The 22694-nt window shown below is 47.9% G+C and overlaps 1 protein-coding gene across 1 annotated transcript in view; it reads left to right on the top strand.

Annotated features, from left to right (window-relative positions):
* Positions 1 to 505: 505 nt before the first annotated feature.
* MDGA1 (MAM domain containing glycosylphosphatidylinositol anchor 1) overlaps positions 506 to 22694 on the top strand; it is a 147806-nt gene continuing 125617 nt past the window's right edge. Inside the window, exon 1 of the mRNA XM_072858179.1 lies at positions 506 to 632. Coding sequence (XP_072714280.1) covers positions 506 to 632 — 127 coding nt within the window. The remainder of the gene's footprint in view (positions 633 to 22694) is intronic.

The raw sequence follows: 22694 nt of genomic DNA, 5'->3' as shown, positions 1-22694 counted from the left end.
AGAGCCTCGTCGGGAGGAGGGAGGGCGAGGGCTCTCCCAAGTTGGCCCCAGTTGGCAGCACTTCGGGCAGCGCGGGACTTCGGGCAGCGCTCGGCGGCTCCCGCTGAACAAAGAAGCCCCCTTTCCCGCAGAGGCCGGGGAGCAGCGCGGGGCTGGCCCGGGCCCTGCCCCTGCTCCTGCCCGGCGCCCCCGGGCTGGCCTTCCCCCGTACCCCGAGTGCGGGCGCGGCTGCCCGCTTTCCTGGAGATCCTCGAGCAACCTGGCGAGGGGAAGCGGGAAGGAAGCGGCGCTCCGCTTCCCTGCCCTCCCTGCCTCCTTCCTTCGCTCTCTCCTTCCTTTTTCTTCTCCCCCGTTTTTTTTCCTCTTGCTTTTTCCATTTTATCCCCAGCCGGCCCCGGCGTGGGGGTCCCCTCCTCCGCCCCAGGGGCGCCGGTGCCCGGCGCGGAGTGGGGCGTATGGGGCGGCGTTTCGGGAGGCTTTCGCCTGCTCCTCGCTCCCCCGCCGGATGCTGCCTGGGCTGTTTTGGCTGCTTTTCTTCGCCGGCGATGAAGGCTCTGCCTTGAAGATGGAGATGATCTGTTTTTTATTCCTGTCTCTGGTGCCGGCGTACAGCAGGGGACAAGGGGTTTACGGTAAGAGACGTTGTCGCGGTCGCCGTTTGGGAGGGAGGGGGGGAGGCGAGGGCGCAGACGGCGGCGATGGGATCAAAGTTAAAAAGCACCTGCAGGAGAAAGTAAAGGATGCCGGCGAAGCTCGTCGCAGCCTGAGCGGAGAGATTTATGCAGCAGTAGGGGCTTCCAGCGCCTGTAGCTACTTCATAATTCCTCGCCGTAACCCCCGGCCGCCTCCGATTTACGAGCCCGCCGAGATGGCACGCAGGGACGGCTGGCGAGGCTGCCGCCGGGCTGGCCGCGCTGGAGCCGGGAGGAGCGAGAGCTGCCGCGGGGAGCGACCCCGGGGCCCGGCCCGGCCTCCCCTCTCCCCCGCCCGCCTCGCGTGGGGACGCCACGCTGATGCCGGCGTGCGAAACGCGGCGGCGCGGCTGCGGGAGCACCTCCGAGTTGCAGTTTCTCTGGGGCAGGGGGAGGACGGAGGATCCCCTCCCCGGGCTGCCCTTGCGGCTTTGCTTCCTTGCCGGAGCACCGGCACGGGGAGCCGAAGAGGAGGGCGGCCGCCGCTGCCCGGCCGGGGCTCCGGGCCGGGCTGCCGGGAGCCTCCCTCGCTGCTGGGGGCAGCCCGCTCCCCGCCGCCGGCCGGCGGGGCGGTGCTCCCCGGCTCTGCCCGGCCCGGCGGGGCCGGCTCCCCGCCCTGCCCCGGCTCCCCCCGCACAACTCACGGCGAGCCCCGCCGGGGGGTGAGGCCGCCTCTTGAACTTTGCCGGTTTTCTTCTCAAGACCGAGGGGATGGGTGGGGGGTGGCCCGTGGCAGAGCTGATGTCGAGCTGCTTGACTTTTTTCTCTGTTGTTGTTGTTTATTATTATTTTTGCGGTTATGGTGCTTACTTCCCCTCCTTGTTAGCAGGCAGGGTGGCAAATGGCAAGCTCGGGTGTCCCCCGGAGAGGTCTGGCTCCCGCAGCCCTTGGGCTTCCCAGGGCAGAGAGGAGGGCTGGGGGCAGAGGCTGGGGATGCACCCTGTGCCCCGCTGAGCACAAGCCCTGGGCTGAGAGAACAGCCGGGGTTTACTCTAGCCAGACGTGCAGCCCCCCTTTCCCTCTCCCAGCCCTCTCTTAGTTCTTGCTTTACAAGATCTGCATTTCCAATACACTGGGAAAAAATAAATAAAAGCAACCCACAAGACTTGCCTCTCATAACAAGCCGGCTTTATCTTGGCTTACAACTCAGTTGTGCGTCGCTGTAAAGTCCTTCTGGAAGGCATGCCTCTGCCTCTAACAAGCCAACCTCTCTGAGCTCTGAAGAGAGACCCCAGTGAGAGAATCCAGCCCCCCCGCTCCCCCTTTTTTAACAGTACGCAGCCAGTCTCTTGTGTGAGCTCTGGCAAAGCTCAGTTCAGTCTCACTGACTATGGGTAAGTCTTTGTAGGTCACTTTTTAATGATGTATTTCTTTAATGGAAACAATTCCTCCTTTCTCCTTGAGGGCTGGGATGTTAATTTGAGTTTGGGTCTGTTTTGTAAAATAACCATTTTAAATAGAGGGTGTTTAGCTTCCTTTCTTTTTTCTTTCTTCTTCCCAGTATGTGTGTTTTCTCCCAGTCTGCACAGAGGAAAACTGTAGGACTCTCTGAAGGGTACAAAGAGGAGGAGTAGAATGAGTTTGTGGTACAGAAACCTAGTCAGGGCAGGTTATTTAGTCCTTTCAAACAAGTAATCTGCTTCTAGCCGAACTTTTTAAATTTTCTTTTAGTGTGCCTGCTGCTGAGTAGCTGTCACTTGCTGTAGAACGGCCTCCCTGCTCGGGACCATAGCAAGAGGGACAGAGCTTAAAACTATGTTTGCTTAAATGTGCCTTAGAAGGTTGCCTGTTGTATTTTTTCATCCACTTCAGTGAACTTGCATTTACTAGAGTTGCTGCTAAATTAAATCTTCAGAATAACTTACTGATGTTTTTGTCTTTTTCTCTGAGAGAGATCGGAGAAGCTGTGTACAAAAGAAAGCACAGATATAGACATGCACTAAAATGAAGGCATCCTTTTAAGTCAAAACGGTACACTACTTCTATCTATTCTCTTACTTTACGCAAAGGAGAAATCCAGTCGATTCCCTCCTCTCCCCTCCCCTACCTCTTCAAACTATCTGTTGAGACCATCAGGAGCCCTAATACGCAGCTCTCTGAGAGCAGCCCAGAGCAGTGTCTCGTGGAATCAGCACACCGCAAACTTCTGTGGTGACTAATAGTTTTCATATTGTCTTTCCCAATCCTGCCTTCAGTCCACTACCCTGCACTGATTTCATGCCTTGTGCAGCCAGCACTGTTTATTTGGATTCAAGATTGCTGTTATTGATGGCTCAAGCAGAGCTGGATTGCTACTGTTGTATTTGCAAGGATAAATAAAGCAGGATTAGGAACTAGTCCTACTGCCCCCCTCCACTTCGGTTTGTCTTAAATGTTAGTCTCTCACCATAGCTTTAATCTGTACTTGAGCATTCTGTGTTGTGAATGTCAGTCTCATGTGGCACTTAATGTAGAAATTATGGGAACTCAAGTATCGTGTTTCAGATCTGTTTTTCTGCTTTTGAATATTTATTTATGGTGATGGAGATGGGGAGAGGCATCTATATGGGTCTATAAATATATTTTATTTTAGTAAATCTGCAGAGATTAAATCAGATTAAATGAGATAAAGTATCCATGTGATGTACCCTTTAAATAATACACCCACATGGATGCGCACAAAAGACCTCTGTCTAGGAGAGCGGAGTTGTTGGAGAGGTTTATTGAGATAAATGGTATAAATAAAATGTGTGTAAGGGGGTTTCTGGGAAAGGAGCATTTGCAATGGAGGTGCAATTTAATTAGGAGTCAAGGTGCTTTTAGCCTGCTACCTGAAGAGGCTCGTTATATAAATTGGTATTTGTTGTAATGACTGAAGTGTGTCTGAAACCCTCTTCTCATTAGCTGATCCCATCCTTTCAGCCTTGTTTGTTGCAATAAGACAAGGCTGGCCTGATACAGAAGGCAGTTCAGCAGGCTGCCAAGAGGCAACTTTTATTAGCCTTTGGTGGCACCCCATTTCCCAAACTGCATGTGCCTTCCAATCCTGGTGCATTAATGCTGCTGGTCAAGATGAGGAGCAAGCTGTAATAGATCTCTAGGAAATGTCAGAATTTGAGGGGAGGGAGGAAGAGGTAAGGAGAAAGGTGACTTGCCCTTCTGGGCTTGGAGTTATCAATGCTTAAAGACTATAAATTAGACTGATAGGGGAGAATAGGGAGTGTTTCCAAAGGGAGGAGTATGCCTCTTGCTTCCTAGTCAGCCTTGCAGACTTTGGGACTTCCGTAGCTCTGGTTCAGAGCGTGCACAGGGCTGCTGCTCTGCTTACTCCATGTGCAGTATATAATTAACATTTCTGAGTTGTCTTGCAGCTAGCACAGTCCAGCTGATCAGCAGCAGCCTTTCAGGCTGAATAAAACAGTGGGATCTTTTGTCCCTTGCCTCTGATAATTCACCTGAAGAAAAGGCATTTCAGGAATGGTCATCACAGTGTGCGATGAGGGGCTACAGCAAGGTGATGGAAAGGGAATAAAAGGAAGGTTTAGGCTGGGCAGCAGGGAAAGCTGCCTGGCACCGTGATCAGAGGGGCTGGTTGGGCTGCATTACTTCAGGCACTTGAAACTGGTGGGGGTGAAGCACTTGCAGTATGGAGTAGCCCTGCCTTGGCCTCTGAGGTGGGGAATAAATGACCCAGTAAAGCTCCTTCTTTAAAGAGACACTATCACACTGAATCACCCATGAGATGCCACTATGCCAAAAAAATCTAGTGGAAGAATGTTTTCTTGCGTCTGTGATGGAGAAGTGTCATGGTAAAACATATCCCGGGCTTAGGCCATAAACATCTGCACTTTTTCATTTCGGGTACACATGACATGATTTGTTTCCTGCTCCTTTTACCTGTAAAGTAAAAGGCTCTTTTCCTAGAGCTTTCAATGCAGGATGCCTCACACCTTCTTGCAACCTGTGTGTGTGCGCCTGTGTTCTGCTGCCCGTTTCTGGGGGCACAGACACACTCTAAGTTAACCTTGAGCCTGGTGACCTGGATCAGTCCCTCTGCTCTGCCTATAGCTGTTTTGCCAGCGGGAACAGGAGTCCAGATGAGGAGCTCTTCAGCTATCTTGTTGTTATCCCAGTGCACCCTGTGCCCAACCCTCTGCCCTCAGAAATGGGTGAGCAGATTGCTGGCTGAAGTAGCGGTGGAGCTGGCTCCTGTGAGCCACTTCTTGGCTGATTCTGTTTGGAAAATGTGACGTATGAGCACAGTGGTCCTCCAAACTGTGTATATATATCTATATTTGTGTGTGTGTGTATATACACACACGTACACACATCCTTTGTGCTCAGCCATTTCTCCTTGTTGTCCAGCCCTTACATCTGTGGTGGCTTAGGCTGTAGCCTTTTGGTTACAGGAATGAGTTTTGTAACTGGAGGGCTATAGAAATAGTCTCACCTGAGGACTGGGTAGGTCCAAGATTTGCATAGTTCTTTAGCAGCTCTTTAAGGTCAAGGCATTAAATCTGTCCGGCCCTGTGCTTCAGTGTGCCTTGCTGTTCTCCAGCTGTAGTGTGTCAGATTCACCCTCCTGTGACACCAGAGCCTCTGTTTTTAGGTCAGGTCAGTAGCTTCACACACCAGATAAGCCCTCAATTGGCTTTAATATGCAGTACTAGAAAACTGACATTATCCTCTTGACAGGTTGTTTGCAACTTGCTGGTAGAAGTCAAAATATTTCACTATAGGTGTCATCAGAAACCACCATCCTATGCTAATTTTTGTGGGAACATGAAGACAGACGTTGAATAATTTGACATGAGCAGCATAGCTTTTAAAATTATCACTGTGTCAGGTTTGCACTGGATTTTTTTGAAATATATATGTATTTCAGATGAGCTTAAAAGATAGGGGAGGGAGATATAGTAAGTGGCTCCCAATAAGTGGAAGATGCAGTGGAAGATGGCCTTGGAGGTTCAGTAGTCAGACAGCAATTCAGCAGTGGCAGTAAGGGATGCTGTACTGCTGAGGCTGCTGTTCTTATTTTTAAGTAACAAGGCAAAGTGACTTCCATGCTGGAAACTCAGAGATCTTGTGACACTTCCCATCAGCCAGAAGCCCTACTGTTTTGCCCGTGTTTTGACTGGAGTTGCTGCTCTTCTGCTTTCTTGAATAGTGCAGTTTCAGGCTTCCAGTCCCTCCCTCCCACAGATACTGTGCTCTCTTGGTTCATTAAGCATAGTCTATGCCCAAGAGTCTTGCCTGCATGGCTACGGCTTGTCATGAGGAGGGCAGAGTTGAGGGGTGGGGAAAAATTATGTTCTGCCCAATGTCAATGGGCTGGCAAAAGGGATATAGAGAGATGCATTTCTACTAGTGAAAGACTGCTTGGGGTGGAGGGTGTCTCTTACTCCATTTGTGGAGATGTCCTGAACCCTACCTGCAGAAGGCTACGTTAGCCAGCGTAAGGTAAGTCCACAGTCAACTGGCTTGCCTGTGTGGCTCTGGAGAGACAGTTCACTAGTGAAGTTCTCTTCAGGGTAGGTGAGACATGGGTATTTTTTATGCAGAGGGGTTGCTGTGTTGTGTCCTCAGAGGGGGCCGCATTTTGCTGCGAGGAAGATGAGTGTTCAGCTTGCGATGGGCTGCTTCCAGACAAGAGACAGTGGAAAATGTTGGTTTGTTCTCAGAGATACTGTGGGTACCTGCATCTGGTTATACAATGTGGGTTTCTTTAGGCTATACCTGGTAGCCCAGGTCTTATGTAGACTGAAACTATTAAGAAAACTTTGAGATAATTTCTGCTCTCAAGCAGTCAAGGCGAACGCATCAAGTGCCTGTGTCCCAGCTACCTTTTGCCAGTCATCAGCTGCTGGTGTTGCACGGGTTTAAATTCAGAAGGGGAAAATATGGCAGTGTCCCCCAGGCTTGCGGAGGAAGGGGAGGGATATGGTGCTGACACTGCGCAGCAGAATGCAGATTTGTCAGGGCCTCCAGGATCCACCAGGGAGTGATGCGCTGCGAAGAAGTGGGAGAGGAGGATGTGCACGTTTAATGTATCCGTGTCCATGTTTAACTGGTGAGATGTCTACTCTGTTAGGATCCAAAGTACTTGCTTTGGAAAGAAAAAAAGCTTTCATCCATCCTTTATTTGGGGGAAGGGGTTGAAGGAACAACAGAGGTTTGTTTTTTATAGCCAAGCACTTTCTTAGTGTTTAAAAGAAGAAATTAAATGTGTGATAACCCATGGAGCTGACGATCAAAAGTGCTGCATTGAAGAGCTAGGAAAGAACTTGACAAGTGGAGCCCGGAAAGGGAGATGCTGGGCATCAGCTGATCTTGGCTCAACAAAAGTTAAGTCAGAGAAGGGCTGTTACCAACAGGTTAGCCGGGACAGGACGTGTTGGGAGGCTGAGAGTCTTCATGCCCGCTGTGGGGTGTTTCTTGGCCCGAAGGCTGCTGCTCCCCGCTTCCTCCCCTGACTTCTGCCCAGGGGCAACGCGCCGGCTGCAGGCGACTCCTGCTTTCCCTCCCGCCCAAGGGAAAGGGGAGCGGAGCTGCCTCTCCTTCACCGCCTGCCTGCGCGCTCCTCTCCAGCTGTGGCTGGGGAGCACATCTGGGCAGGGTGGGGGGCACATCTGGGCGGCGGGGCCGTGCCGCTCCGCCGCTGCCCGGCAGAGGGAGGCGTTGCAGCGCCCGGGGCCGGGGGGGGCCGGGACTTGCTCGGGGCAAACCCCGTGGAAAGCGAAACGCCGCCTCGGCAGCGCCCGTCCGCCGGCGGAGGAGGGTCGCTGCCGCGCCCTGCCGGACACGCGTGGGGCGGGCTGGCCGGCTCGGCTCGGCTCGGCGGCGTCGGCTGAGCGCCAGGTAACGCCCGCAGGCAGCTCGGCCTCTCGGTTGCCGCCGCGGTGGACTTGGAGGAAAACCCCTCCTGTCCGTCTTCCCGGCGTCTTCCCGCGCGTGGGAGCGAGGCCGAAGTTCGCGGGAGGGAACGCCCGGGAGTGAGCTGCTGCTTCCCGGTTTTTGGTGCTGGCTGCTTGCGTGCTGCTCTGCATCTCTCTCTGGTCTGTTTTGGGGGCTGAAGCTCTGTCACATTGTACCCAAGCAGTTCATGATTCCCCCCACCCCCGCCCCCCCAAGATTATGTCTTCTGGAGTATTATTTCCACAAGATAATACTCTTGTGGAGTGGGAAAGTGCTATTCTCACCTTCCAGGAGCATCTTGTATGATCTTTTATGGGAAACGGACAACAATAAAGCGAGTGCAGGCCTCTCAAATCCTTAATTTGCTTTTCAAGCGCAGTCGCCGTTTCTTTCTTCTTCACATATCTGCGTGGTTGTGTTTTGGGGATTATTTTTTGTTCTTTTGGGGTTTTGTTTGTTTGGTTTTGGTTCTCAAAAAGAAAAGGTGGGTTTAAAGGAGTTAAAGGAATCCGAACAGATACGAGGGAAGAGGGATCCTCATGCATGGCCTTGCTCTGGCAGGAGGAGAAAAGAAGGCAGCAAGGTGGTGGCTGGCTATCAGGGCCTCTGAAGCGTTCAGGTGAGGGTATTAGTGCTGCAGTATATCTCCTTGAGGCAGCAAAGCTGAGGGTGCCATGGCGGAGGTATTTGATTGATGCTGTGCTTTGGCTCTTGGAAAACACGACTTAGTGCAATGCTGTCTTCTGAGCATCGTGGCTGCCTACAGGGAGCTCTTTGCACCAGTGCAGTACTAATACCTTTAGTTTTAATGCCCAAATACTCTGGTCCATGGCTGGCGACGGGAGATACCTAAGTTAACCAGGGAAGTAGAGAGAGAGACAGCTGAATAGAAATGATTAATTCTTTAAATTTTCTACTTGTTCTTCTAGCCTAGGCAATATGGTTACTCCAGTGTGTGCTTGTGTGACTGTATTCCCAAAATCTACAGAGGGCTTTATGGTCTAGTAATGTTTAAACTCCTCTGAGAAGGATGCTCCCTTTGTACGCTTCTGTAAAGCACTCTGTGTTCTTAGTGTCGTGCTAGTAATGAACAGCAGCATAGACGCAGTTATGTATTTCAGTGGTTGCAAATAAGGCAGGACAGCCCGTTGGGGACAGCCGTGGTGCTGGAGTGCCCTGGTGATTTGGAGTCACCAGCACTGCTCTGTGAGCAGGTCATGGCTCTGCTGGGCTGCAGACCTCCAGGGAGAGGGTGCAGCAAGGTGGTGAGCAAGGATCTCAAGCAGCTTTTATTGATCTGGCCAGCCTCTTGCTTTCTTGTTGCTCCTTTCACTCGTGCTGCAAATCGCTTGTGGATGTGGTGTTGGCTGTTATCCCTTTGCTTTAGCTTTCATAGGGGATATATCACTGATGTAACTAAAAATCCGTCTGGCTGTGATGTGCTGGCTTGTGGTTTCTCTCTGCTGTGAGCTGTAGTGGCGTGCAGATACTTTTGGTGGGTTCGTGTAAATGGAAATGATGGCAGAGTGAGGATAAGAGTTGACAAAGGTGCAGTGAGAACGGCAGTTTCCAAAGACAAATTAGCGAATGTCACCTAAAGAAGAACTGACATACCATTGAAAGCTAAAGTCAAGCTGCGAGAAAGGCTTTAGGATGTCTGCAGGTGGACATTTAATACAAGAGTAGCGGCTTGCCGTTGCTGCTTCTGTTTCAGAAGGAAATGGTCCTTCACTAATTGGCGTAAATTGTTTGAAAATAAATGTGGATGGGAATCTTGTGCATCTCTTGCATGCCTTTGTGATGAAATAAAAAGGAAAAAACAAAGATGTGATTCAGACAGATGTCTGAAGCTTTTGCTTACAAATGCCATTTCACCTTTTGGTGCTTGTTGTGTGCCTTGCATGGTGAAAAAAGACATTTGTAGACTTAGAGTGAAGAATGACTGTCTCTTGCTAAGTTTAATAAATGGATTATTCTGACTCAGATCATGCCTCGAGATAGTGGAAATGTGAGAAACTGATGCTCACAAAAGTAACCTGAGCAGCAAGAGCCAGCTGGGAATGGGAGACTGAACTCCCCTCTCAGTCAAGTGAATCCAGCTGGGGTGTTAAGAAAACTTAACTGGTCTGGGGTATTTCCACTGCAGTTGTTAGACCCTGAAAATCCCTCTCGGAGTGTGCAAGTAGGATTTCCTGTGGCTTTATGTGTTTCCCATCACTGTAATATCTATGAACTTCCACCTTTACAATGCCTCTGTTGCCTACAGTTATTCCACTCTGCATGTGGGGAAATGAGATGGAGATTAAGTGATTTGCCCGTGGCAGAATGGAGAATCGAACATCAGCAAAGTTTTAACCATCCTTTCTCTCTGGTAAAGTGCAGCTGGTATTAAGTGCAATCCCTGTGGCTGATAGATCCAAGGTAAATACATCCTCGATAAGAAGGAATAAGCCATTGAAAACAGGCTCTGATCCAGTTATCTCAGAATCAAGGATTCTGGATGCCAGAGCAGAGCACAGCTTTTGAAGAAGCAAAAGCAAAGTCTGAATATTCCAACACGTTTTGTTATTTTAAGTATGTGCTAAGCCGTATTCCTATTTTTCTTACAAGTATGAAGATAGGAAGAAGAAATCGCTAGTGTTTGTTTCCCAAATGCTAATGAAGGCCAAAAGGAATTGGTGATTTTTGGGTTTGGTTTTGGTTTGGTTTTTTTTGAGAGATGTTTTTCTTTTCTATTTAGAGCAATTAAAATTCGCAAGTATGTGTTTGAGAAGGAGATTATCTTGATCAGTCATCAAATAATTGCTGAATGAGATGACCTTCTTATCTCTGGAAATTGGAACTCAGAAGTGGGCAGTGGTGTTAGCTGCATGTTGGGAAGATCCCCATTTTAAGGTGTAGTGGAAGATAGTGCCTTGCTATTCCCTATACCTCTACAAATGAGGATACTTGGAAACTGGATAAGAATACAGGATCTTTCCAATGCTACGAGACAGTGGGATTAGGGGAATGTTTTTTGCAAACAAATTCACTTAAAGTGCACGTACACTATGCCTACACAAAAAGTAGGACTGTAACTTGTGGTGCACTCTTGAGCTAGCTTTAAATTAGCTGTTTCGGTTACTGATTGCAGCACAGCTGTAACAGCGTGTGGAGCTCAGCCTGGCCTGTGCTCCAACCATTGATGCAATGTCCTGAGTGGGCATTGCAGCGTGTGCTGAGCGCCCTGCACCTGGGGTCACCGGGCAGCAACAGACTGCATTCGACTCCTTGATAAATAAATTGTGGGGCTTATGTACCCCAGGTTCATGCTTGCTTTTGGATTGCAGCACAGACAAACATACTCAACTCCTGGCTGTGCAACCGGGTAGTGATCCTATAAACCCAAGTAGCTGGCTTATTGTGGGGTGCAGTTTGAAGCTCGAGGGCTGCAGCAGCTTAGCTACCGCAATCCAGTAGCTGCTAACTCTAGCAAGACAAATGCCGGGGTTGTTCTTGCTCCGTGGTATCTTTCAAGCAAGCATAGCTTGCAGTGCAGGAATGCAAGCTGGCTTAATGCAGCTTGCTGTTGTGAAAGAGAGCCTCTAGACAACAGGTCTAGAATTAATCTTTAATTTTGAAAAGCTATTCCTGAATAACTCCTTGCGTAGACAAGCCCTGCATTTAGCTGTGATTAAGTTTCTAAATTGTTTTTCAAAATGGGATAGTCAAGCTCCTGAACCGTGTAGCTGCATCCGAAGACGTTACCCGTAGAAACTAAGCTCCAGCTTTGGTTAAAATAGCACAATAATAGTTTGTTTTCTGGCTGGTCAAATGATAAGCAGCTCAAGACTTTCATCCTTATTCCAGCATAAAAATGCAATCGACAGTAGAGAATGACTGTTTACTATGATGTGCATGATTAATACCATAAATCTTTCATGTTGGGATGTTGGGTGAAAGGCATGAATATCACCACAACAAATTGAAAGGAGCAGTTTGTTACATATTCGTGGTTGGTAATCAGGCTTGAAGCTCTATGTAAAAGGAGAAATTAGCCGAAGTGAATGGTAGTTGTCGAAACTAGAAACCACTCTGGCATTTGCTAAGCCTTGGCAAAGATGCCATGCTGATTTTTGCAGATCACAATGAGCATATGTACCTACTTGTGGCTGATGGTTATTCCAAGTGGCCAGCAGTAGTGTGTGTGCTATTTGACAAACAGTTCTGCTTCTCAGATTATTATGGAGACATTTCAAAGTATGTTTGCAGCATATGGCTTGCTTAAGGAGATTGGTTTAGATAAGAGACATTCGGTAAAACACAGTAGATCAGCTGCTTATCACTCAGCTTCAGACGGGTCAACAGGGCGTTTTGTACAGACACTTAAAAGAGCAGTAAAGAAAAATGAGGAGCGAAGTCTGCATCACGGCATCGCAAACTTTCTTTCCTTGTGTAGGTCAGCATGCTGGAAAGTTCCAGCAGAGCTAATTCTTAATAAACAGCTTTTAATTGAAGAATTGCATTTGATTGTCTCAAAGCAAGTCTAGAGGAAGTAGTGAGGAGAGTGGGGGAAGGAAACCACTGTATGAGCTTTTTGCTTGTTAGGACTAAATAAAAGCTTCACAGAAGGAGGAGGCAGGGGTAGGTGCTAAAAAGTACTAGGATCTATGATATGCTTGGTGAGGTAGACAGGGAAATGAGAAAGAAATGTGTCTAGCTATTGCTAGATTTAAAAAAAAAAGAGCAAAAAGAAATGGATGCTGTTGATGGTGTGTAAATTCTAGGAGTGAGAATATTTCTCTCTCTCATTGGCCTCATGATAATACCCGTGACATTGTTGCTGTTGAAAATGAGGGATTGGAAGAGCAAGTGAGAACTGCCGTCCCTGCCAGGCAGAAGCCTTGCCTGAACAGGATTGCACGTCTCCCAGAGGGCCATAGCTGTAATTCCAGGGTCACGTAAAAGGGAGCTAGTCTTAGCACCCCCGTTGCAAGAAACAGAAGGATTTAATGTTGCTTTTGCATATGTACTCCTATATACTTTATTTATGGTCCTGGATGCTCTGTGAGCATTGCCTGTGGGGAAGCAGCTGTGGGTAACACTGAGGCTGGAGCCCAAACCCCAGGGTGGTGTAGGGTGGGTGATAGCTTGTAATTAAGTGGCTTATTTGCTGAACTAATTCTTCTGATTTTTCCTGTATTTTATTTCTCCCTTTTTGTCGTATCCAGTTAAAGTCATTGTAATTAGTTTTTGCGGCATATTTGGCTGATTGATTTTTGCTGATATAAGGAGTTATTTCTTGCATGTGCTTTGTCACACCTGCTCACCTTGCTGACACAGGTGACTTTTTACTCATGAGCCCAAAAGGAAATGATGCAGCTATGGGGGCATGAGCAGGCAGCCGTTGTGCCCGTCATCCACCAGCAAAAGCCGGTGGCCAGACTGACTCCAGCCTCTGCTACTGTCTGGCCGGGAGGAATGGTTGTGTTTCTTCAGATCCGCTGTGAAAACAGAAGTTAGAAGCAGGGTGGGGGGAAGTCTTAGAGGATTCGCTTCCTGGCTACAATTTTTGGCTCGGCTGTGCTACTCATAGATAGCATTTTAATTTTAAGGCAAGGGAGTTAAATCCAGATGAGCTGTTGCTCTGGTAAAAATGCTGGCCTGAGATGCTGCATGTAATGGCTTGGATCCTGTCCCTGTCAGTTTTTCTTTATGACTTTTTTTTTAAAGACTTCAGTGTAAGCCAAATATGGTGGGGGTTTTGTTGTTGGTTTTTGTTGTTGGGGTTTGTTTTGTTTTTTTTTTTTAAAGCCTTAAAACAAACCACAGAAAAAAGGACAAGTCTCTTAGTTTCTCCTGGCCTTCTGCTTGTGTGAATGGAAGGTGGTGCCATTTGTCTGCCTTGGACAGACATTTTAAAGATGAAGCTGGTGATTTCAGGGAGGTGTTTCCATCTGGATGTGAAGGGAGGGCATAGATAGGCAACCTCCTTTTTTGTGTGGTGTCCTGTCTTAGTAGTTTACAGGTTTTCATGGACATCTGTTGTTCATTTGCTTTTTCCCCCCCATCACCATTAAATTTTGACTCGAGACTTTTTTTAGTTTTGTGGCAGTTCCCACGTCAATGCATTGGTGAGCATCTTTTCATTGATGGCTGGTTGCTGTGGGCACTGAGCGGCTGCCACTCTCTCGGACAGCCCCAGAGCCGCCTTCATCAAGCTGCTGTTGGAGAACCCGACAGCAGATCTGTCGTCAAAGCACAGAAAATCCTCGAGTGCAAACCTGCTTCATAAAGAAATAGGATGCTTGCTTTGTACAACCAGAGTGCTGTGCCTTGGGACTCGGGCTAGCTAGGTAACATGCTGCCAGAGAGGCCAAGCTTTGTAGTCAGGGCTTTCTGGATCTGTTCCCTGAGATGGTGGTCTCTGTGGGGGGATTCCTCATTTCTCTGGGCTTGAAAAGTGTCTGGGTGCTTTGGTTTCAAACCTCAGTACTCTGGAGGACTTGGATTATGCTTGTGATTATTTCAGAATGGGATAATTCTTACTATACTTGAACTATAGCTCAACTCTCATCAAGTCATGCCTCTGCTTTCGTTGGTCAGTCTGGAATAATGGGAAAAACAATCTTTCCTACCCCAAAAGTTTTTGACTCTTTTCTCTGGTATGTGATACTAGTTGAGTATCCTTTCCTAGTGACTGCAGGCCTGTTGCTCTCGTGGCTTGCTCTCAAAGTGAATTGGAGGTAGCTAGCAAGAGTTGCTTGGTGTGTTCTTTTCCCATCCTTTGCTTTCCTGCAGGATTGTTGTGTTGGGATAAGAGGAATTTTTCTTTTCTGCTGCTTAACTGCATTACACTGGTTGAAATCTTTTCTCCTTGCCTCTGTCACCTACGTTTGTTCCCTAACTTTTCTGGTGGCCTTAAAAAGTACAGCTAGAAGGAAGGGACATAAATAGAGCTAGTGTTCAGGATCTCGCTCGGCTTTGGAGATAGGAGCCTGGTGGTGGGGAGTCTTTGTTCCATTGTCCCCACCATCTTCCCCTCTGCCTTCTCTTTTTCCTCGGTTCCTGTTGTTTTACCTTAAGAATCCTTGCTGAACTCACTTTGCTTAAAATAATATTTGTTTGAACAATAAAAGCTGTATTAAAGGGATACATTATCACTTAGTTTAAATACACATATTGGCTCAGAGAGAGGGCTTTGCAAAGAAAGTCTAACTGTATGCTTTTGCACATAAAATGATTATGCAAATGAAATCCTGCAAGAGGTCTGCAACTGAAGAAAGCCCTTTTCCCCTGCTTCCCCGCATGCAAATATCCAAATACAACAGCAGTTCCTACCGCTGAAGCAGCAGCAAGGGAAAACCAAGTGGCATTGAAATGCTGCCAGTGATACCTCTATACTGAGTTACAGCACTGAAGGCAAACAGCAGCTGGAAGCTTGGTTTGATCTTTTTGTATGAATAAGATTAAGCAGCAGGCATGGTGCTGGTGAGGGGTATTTTCCTGACCCTTTGCCACAAAGCTTTTGAATGCTTCTGGAGAAGCGCGGTGTATCTTCAGCACCTGCTGAAGGAATGGTGACAGGAGAGCTCGGCACAGCGGAGCGCTTCACTGGTGTCCCTCTCCCTTGCTGGGGTATCGATCTGCCTCGTGGTGTTTGTGTGTGGCTTGACCAGGTGTGCTTGTAACTGGCCTCCATTTGGGAGGGTAGATATTTGCAACTTGACTCTCCTGTTTTAATCTGAATGGTTGACTTCTAATGAGTTAGGTACAGACTGGTGGCACATGGCCACTGAGTGAGGGGGGGGGAGCTGCCCTTGCAACCAAGGGACCTTCCCTCAGGTAGTGCCTTGCACGACAGCTCTGTCCTCCACCTCCCGGGTTTATGGCTAGTTTGTGGTGGCTCTCTGTGTGGGAGGTGTAAGGGTCTGAGCAGTGCCGTAGGTTCTCACCCTGCCTCTGCTGCTTTGGTCTTTATTTTCCAAATACCTTGTACGCTGTGGAAGCTGTGTGCATGCATACAGGACTCCAAAGTTGCTGTGAATCTTTCTGCCAAACATAGCCAGACTGTATTTGTTACTCCTGGAGAAATATCTGAGAAAGACCCAGGCATAATGCGTTTCGCTTGCCCTGCTAACTACTCCAGAGCAGATGGACATTTCAGCTGTGTTCGTCTCTCTCCTTTCCTTCCTGTTAATGTGTTTGTAATTATTCATACATATTTGACATTAAATGTCATCTCACTGGGGTGAGAACCTAGCCTGGTGGTCATCAGGGAGCTGGGAGTTTGGGTTCAAGGGTCAGCTCCTGGGTGTCTTGGGGACGGTGTGCGAGGCCAGATGTGAACTGGGGCAGGGCTGCAGCCTTCCAGGGCTGCTCCTGTAGCCCCACTAACAATCTTTGCTCTTGCATTTACTCCGCTGGTGTGAACTGTCATCACTGCTTCCATTTTAGAGCAAGAGTGAGAGAGCAAACTTACTTTTGGCTGTTTTGTTTTTCCTGTCGAGTAGCATTTCAGATCCCTAGCGCTCCCTTGCTCTGCTTTCCTTTCTATTTAGAGACATCTTGCCAGCCTCACCTTCTTCTTTGGCCAACTAAGTGTGTAGATTTACACACATGAATTCAGTCCATGATATTCCTAACGCAGGCGTTATTGATGTTTTTGCCTTTATTTTGTGTTTATTACCTCTTTCCTGGGCAGATACATTCCCAGATTACTTGTCCATCTTCTCATCACCCTCCAGGGTACCTGTCAGCCCAGTGCTGACACTGAAATGAAGCCAAAACTCAACTTCTCCATGTTCCAGGACAGAACAACCTCCAGACACTAAACTTCTCAGGGTGGAGAGAGGAAGCTGTCTCCTTGTCCTACTTGTGTGCTCATAATGTGCGTTGCTGCTGGGTCAGCGTTTTGTTGTTTCTCAGGTAACTCATGAGTAGTAAGTGTAAAACTGCAGTACTTCTGCAGCACTTGGGAATGGCTAGGTTGAATAGTGATAGGTGCAGTCCTTTTTACTGAAGGAAGGAGTTGTGTGAAGCCCTCATCTACTTAAACTGTAGAGTGACCTTTCTTTCCTTTCTTCCAGTCTCTCAGGAGTGTGACTCTTCCCCTTTCGTAGCTGGTCTGTTCCTCCTCTCCAGTATTTGGTGGCTCTCCCCCAGGAGCATGCGTACCCACAGACAGCAGCAGCGAGGTGCCTTAAGTGAGCAGTACGGTTGCAGGCACTACAGCAAAGGCATCATTCATCCATTTGGGGAAAACTGCTTTTGTCTCTCTGATCGGCTAGATTCTCCTGGAATCCCTGCCTGGGGAAAGCTGTGACATTTTGCATTGTTTTGGGAGCTCTGTGGCCACCTTCCCAGAAGCTCTTTCTGGGTTTTATGGTCCTCAAGGGGGGAAACAGTGGAGTAACTTCACAATGGTGAAAATCAACACTGTATACGGAGGGGAGAGGGAAATCCATGTTTGGCTTTTAAAGGAAGAAGAAACCCTACAGTTCTGTTTCCTTGGGACCGAGCTTGCATCTAATCTGTGGCGTATTTCCATTCCTTGTACTTTTTTCTGGGAGACAGTAAGGCCCAGAGATGTAAAAGTGCACCAAAGTGATTGTAATTGAGGATTCACTCTGAATCTCAGTGAAATTCCTACTGCCTGGACTGCAGCCTGGTTTAGAGGCCCTAAACCATAAAAACCCTTCTTCATCTCTGTCAATGTCAGCAATAATGGAACAAATCTTTTAAAAGAAAAAAAAAAAAGAAAAAACCCAAAACAAATAAAAGCCCAAACAAACGAAAGAAAAATACATTATTAAGTAATCTAATGTCCATGACAGTCCTCCTTGGTGGTTTTGGTATTTTACCTTGCTTCTAGATCTCCAAATTGAAATCTGTTGGCTTAAGTCAAGGGGGGTGGTGGTGTGTATTTTTAAGGCGGTATGGCCTCTCTTCCGCACTGGAGGAGGCAAGGGCACGGAGCAAACCCTCTTGTCTAGGTGGTGCTAATCTAGCATGTTCTTGCCTTGGTTACCTCATGGAATAACTGAGGTTAGAAGGGACCTCTGGAAATCATCTGGTCCAGGCCTCTAAACAAAGCAGGGCTAGTTTGATGTTAGAGCCAACTTTGAAGTTAAGGCAGGTTGTTAAGGACCTCATCCAGTTGAATTTTGAGCATCTCCAAGGATGGAAGGTCCATAAGCTCTCTGGGCCTCTCTACTGCTGTTTGACTACCTTCATGGTGGAATAATTTTTGTCTATATGGCCAATGGGAATTTCCTGTGTTGCATCCGGTGGCTTTTGTCCTTCTTTTTCACCATGCATCTCTGAGGAGAGCCTGACTCTGTCCATCTTCCCTCTCCCCTGCTCCCTCCTAATTAGGTAATAGCAAGAAGATCTCCCTTGTCTTTTTTTAAGGCTTGGGGAAAAACAAGCAACCAAAACAATAAACAAAACCACCTAAACTTTTCTCAGCCTTTCTTCATACACTGTATGTTCCAGCTGCCTGACCATTTTGGTGGTCCCTCACAGGACTTGATCCAGTATGTAAGTGTTGCTTTCTGAAGAAAATGTCTTTCCTGGTTTCTTCCAATGAGATGGCTCTTGCTACAAGGTGTTTACAGAAAGGATTGCTTTATGGTCTATCCTCCTCTTTAAAGTTCTTTGGTAAACACTGCTGTAAGTAGCACACTCCTGGCGTAGCCTGCCACAGACAAGCAGGGAAGCTGAAGATGCACTGGTAGACATTTGTACATTTTTCCATTATGTGCAGCATAATCTCTGGTAATAGTCATACTTAGTATTCTTTTGTGAGCGTAACATAAAGATTAAACTAACATGGGGTTAGAGATGGTGGAAAAGGGTAATAAACCCATTGACCACATACCACAGGGAGTAAAAACTGTTTGTGATACATATATGTATACACACGTGTATGTGTGCATATGTAATATATATGTATTACATACATACAAATGTATTTTGCAGGATCTCTCTTGAGATACCCAATCAGTTTGCTTGATTAGAAAGCAGGGAGTGTCCAGCAGATGCCCTGTGCTGTGCACCATGTCAAGAGAAGAGGGTCATGTCCCTGGTGTGTAGCAATAAATTACTGGGTAGGAAGAAAGATGTGCAGATTCTCAGGGAAGCTTTGTAAAGGGGATGTCAGGTCCCACTCAGCCTGTTTAGTTCGAAGCTGCTTGCGGTGTGCTAATGTGACAGGGGGACCTCGTCTCACGTTGAATGCTCTGGGGTTTCTTTACACTTCAGGTTCTCCATAGGCGCCCGGTTGGTGGCTTTGCTTCACAGCGTGACGTGCTGGAGCAGGAAGCTGAAGATGGAGTTTTGCTTTCTGTCTTTATTTGACACAATTGTAGGTGGCATGGAGAGTGGGATGCTGGAGTAGGAAGTAGAAGGAATTATTTTACTCCCACTGAATTTTATCTGGGCAGCATGCCCTATCTGAACAGTTGGTTTGGTAGCTTTTTTTTTGACGTGCTTAGTATCTGTGTTCTTTTTCTCCCTCTCCCTCTCTTGTAAGGCCATTTCCAGATTAAAATGAAATAGGCTCTAAACTAGCGAGAAGGGATTGGGAAGTTGGGAAGGTCCGTGTGTTCAGCTGCCAGAAACACAGCGCTGAACCCCTGTGAAAGGCATCAACTTTGCTTGTTGCCTTGCTGGTGAAGTCTTTCAAAGAACGGGGATGACTTCTAGTGTCTGTCTTGCCCTCTGTGCATCTGAAATCTAGCCCAGGTGTAGTTGCACATCTCCATTGCTACCAGTATCGAACGAAGGGACTGAGCTGCTTTGTTTGTGTGGTTTGGTTTTTTGTTTTTCGTTTTTTTAATTCCCAATGTTGAAACCTTGCTGCTGACCCCTTGGGTTTTCTGAGAGGGACCGTGCAGCCAGTCCCCACTCCTGGTTTGCAGTTTTTTTGTATTTTTCACATATGGCTTTTTTACGAGGGGGGTGTATGTGAAAATCTCACTGTTGCTCCTGAGCCATCTCCTCAGAGGGAGTGGCAGTGCTGCAGTTTCACTAGGAAATATTAATGCATGTAAACATTTTTCAAAAGGCATTACATCTTCCTGCACGTACTTTATTATATTGCCACAAATCTGACTAGATTTGATAGATAGGTAACCAGGGAGCAAGGATGGGGGAAGCATGCTAGAGAGGGAAGGAGGGAAAAGGGAGTGAAATAAACACAAACCTGCTGTAATTCAAAACAAGGCAAAATCAGATTTTGTGCTTTGGCTAATTTTCTTATTCAGGTATTGATCCAGTGGCTGCTCCAGAGTCTATTAGCAGTCAGCCAGTGAAAATATTTCCCATCGGGGGCTCTGACCTGAGACGGGGGTGAATCTATAGCAATTTGTTCAAACAGAGGAAAGCTTTTTCCTCTGATTTGTATTCCAATTTGCACAGTGTACAGAGGGGGGCCCCATCGTGGGGGTTTGCAGGGTGGTGCTTCTCAAGTGGGAATCAAGCTTGAGCCAGGAAACTGGCTGTAAAAAAAAAAAAAAAAAAAAGAAAGCCTGATTAAACTCTGAGCTGGGCACGCTCCATCTGTCTCTTTGGGTTATCTGGGCACTGCAGCAGGCTTGTGTGCCAAGGGGAGTGGGGCAGCCCTTTGCTTTCCCTCGGCAGGGAGGAGGCAGAGACCTGCCATGTCAAAGCTGCCCCAGGGAGGAGGGGAGGTCCCTTTCCTAGGAGGAGTTGTGCCATTAGGGCATGTGCGTTCGTACACATCCCCTATATCCTACTGAATTTTCATGCTGAGGTGTAAGGTACCAGCCTGGCAGCAGTCTTGGAGTCTGAAGTCCTCTTTACTGCAGCTGAGTCCACTTTATCTGCCTGCCCTGAAGGGCAAGGTTTGCAGGAAAGGGTTGAACCACTTCCCTCCTCACAGCCTTTTAAAAAGCTGGGGAGAGAGGGCAGAGGTGGTCTCTGCCTACACTTTCCCTCCATGTGCTGCCAGTACAGGTTTCCTTTGAGGATGGCTGGCTGGCTGGCTGGCTCTCTCCACTGGTGGGCTTCAGCCTGGACCAACTGGGCTCACAACTGCTTTGTCCCTGATTGTTCCTGCTGGAAAGGGCCGCTGTGGGTGCTGCTGCTTGAATTAAGAGCCTGCTACAGGAGTTGCTGGATCCCAACGCTTTCTTGGGGTCTGCCAGAAGTCGCTTGGGGTCTGCCAGAATAACAACAAGCTGCCACCAAAAGCTGTGCTGAGGCTGCCATCAGGACATGGAGCTCCCCTTCTCACTCCTTCCAGTTGGCTGCCTGTTACGTTATTGCTTCAGAAGTAATCCAGATAAGGAAACAGCCTCAGCATCCCTTAAATCCAGTTCCTGCAGCTATCAAGAATCGCCAGAAGTCTCAATAATAGTGAAAAATCTGACAAGGTTAGCAAGGCTCATGGTTTCCAGTGTCTGTCGGGTCACCAGCAGGTCTGATGCCAACTGCTTCCTGCTGGTCCCCATGCCAGCCTTGAGACCTCCAGGTTTGGGGTTTAGCCTGTCTGTCTTGGTAACGAGGCAGTCGTAAAGTCATGGTTGGAGAGATGGGGAGGTGATTTACAAAGCCCTTCTTTATGCATAGGAGCATGCACTCTGCCTCAGAGAAGGCCAGAAAGTCAGTGTTGTGTCTTGGAATACATCATCTTGAAATATGTAAGAACTGGAGAAGACCTCTCAACTTCAGCTGACCAAGCTCCTGATCCTTAAGTCTATATTGGGCTTCCACATTAACCAGTGACACCATGCTGCCTGTTTTCCATTACTTGCCCAAATATGGGAGCCTAAGGTGGAAAAATCCTTTTAGTAAAGAGGGGAAGAGAGGAAGACCTTCCATTGTATAAAAGCAAAGGGTAAGAGTAGAGGGGAGTAATAGGATGGGTTTATTCTCCTTATGCTGTTTTAGCTTTTAAAATTGGCTGGAATTCTCCTCAGCCTTGTTAGACTTGCATTAATTTAGTGATGGTCACAGGAACACTTACAGAGAGGGAGGGGGTAGGAAGGCAGAAATAAATAAGCATCTTAAATCTTAAATCTGTGCACTTTTTAAACCATGAGTTTATTTTTGACTTGGCCATAACTTTCAGGGAACCAGCCTCGGTCCCAGGGAGAGCAGTAACTCCAGCTTTGAGAAAGAGTGGGAAAGTTTATGAGACTTTTAAAGCAGTCAAGCAGAGGTCCCTGCAGTCGATGGCATGAGGGGAGCATGTGTGGGGATGACAGCAGTGTTTTGTAATATTTAGGAGAGTATTTAGCAGTATTGGGGCTGTGGAGTGTGCTGTTGCTGCTTTTATAGTCAGCAGAGGGCTTGTTAGGGTGCTGGAGGGGGGGCTGGCAGAGGGCAGGCTCCTGCCCAGCTGGCAAGGGTGCCAGCTGCTGCAAGAGGGCTGCTGGCTAAATTCCCCAGGGAAGGAAAGCCCCAAGCTTATAGCATGGCTGCTGGACAACAGGCAGAGCAAGTGCTGTTCCAGACTTTCTAGCAAAGTGGGCTAGAGGGAGACCATTAGAATCCAAGGTGCCACTTGCTTGAGATGCACCAGTGATTGCCTCCCATCAGGTGCAGGATTTTAAGCCTTTCAGGCCAACTGCTTGGTCCAATCCCTGCCCTCAGCGTGACCAGTTCCCAGGGTTTTAGCAGAAAGAAGAATGAATCATGAAACAGAGTTGTCAAGCTGCAGGTCCTTGGCGTTACTTTGGATATGTTGCCCTTTCATTCCACTGTCTCCCTCCTCCTGGGCTGTGGCACAGGCCGTAGCAGGGAACTGAACTGTTTCTGTTGCCTTTAACATTTTGCCTGTCCTCTGCAGTGTTGGTTCCTACAGCAAAGAAAGCAAGCTACTGTGCTGGGGAGATGGAGCTAAGCTGGTATCAAGTTGTGTGCTTGCTCCCGTGGGGGATGCTGTGCACAGCACCAAGCAGCAACCTGGCAGGAGGAGATTGCTGGGGCAGGACCACACAGAAAGGTTGTCGAGGGCTGCTTTGCCTTGGTTGTAGGGAGAAAAAAAATGCTGTGAGTGACTCTCCCCTGCTTAGGGAAGGTGGAATGGGGAGGGATGCATAGTATTCACAAGTTATCATAAGGACTGAGGGAAGCTGTTTCCTCCAATTGACGTTTAAA

The sequence above is a fragment of the Ciconia boyciana genome, chromosome 3 (assembly GCF_034638445.1).
Source record: "Ciconia boyciana chromosome 3, ASM3463844v1, whole genome shotgun sequence".
Classification (NCBI taxonomy): domain Eukaryota; kingdom Metazoa; phylum Chordata; class Aves; order Ciconiiformes; family Ciconiidae; genus Ciconia; species Ciconia boyciana.
Note: the sequence above shows the minus strand (reverse complement) of the source record. Positions and strands in the feature narration are given on the sequence as shown.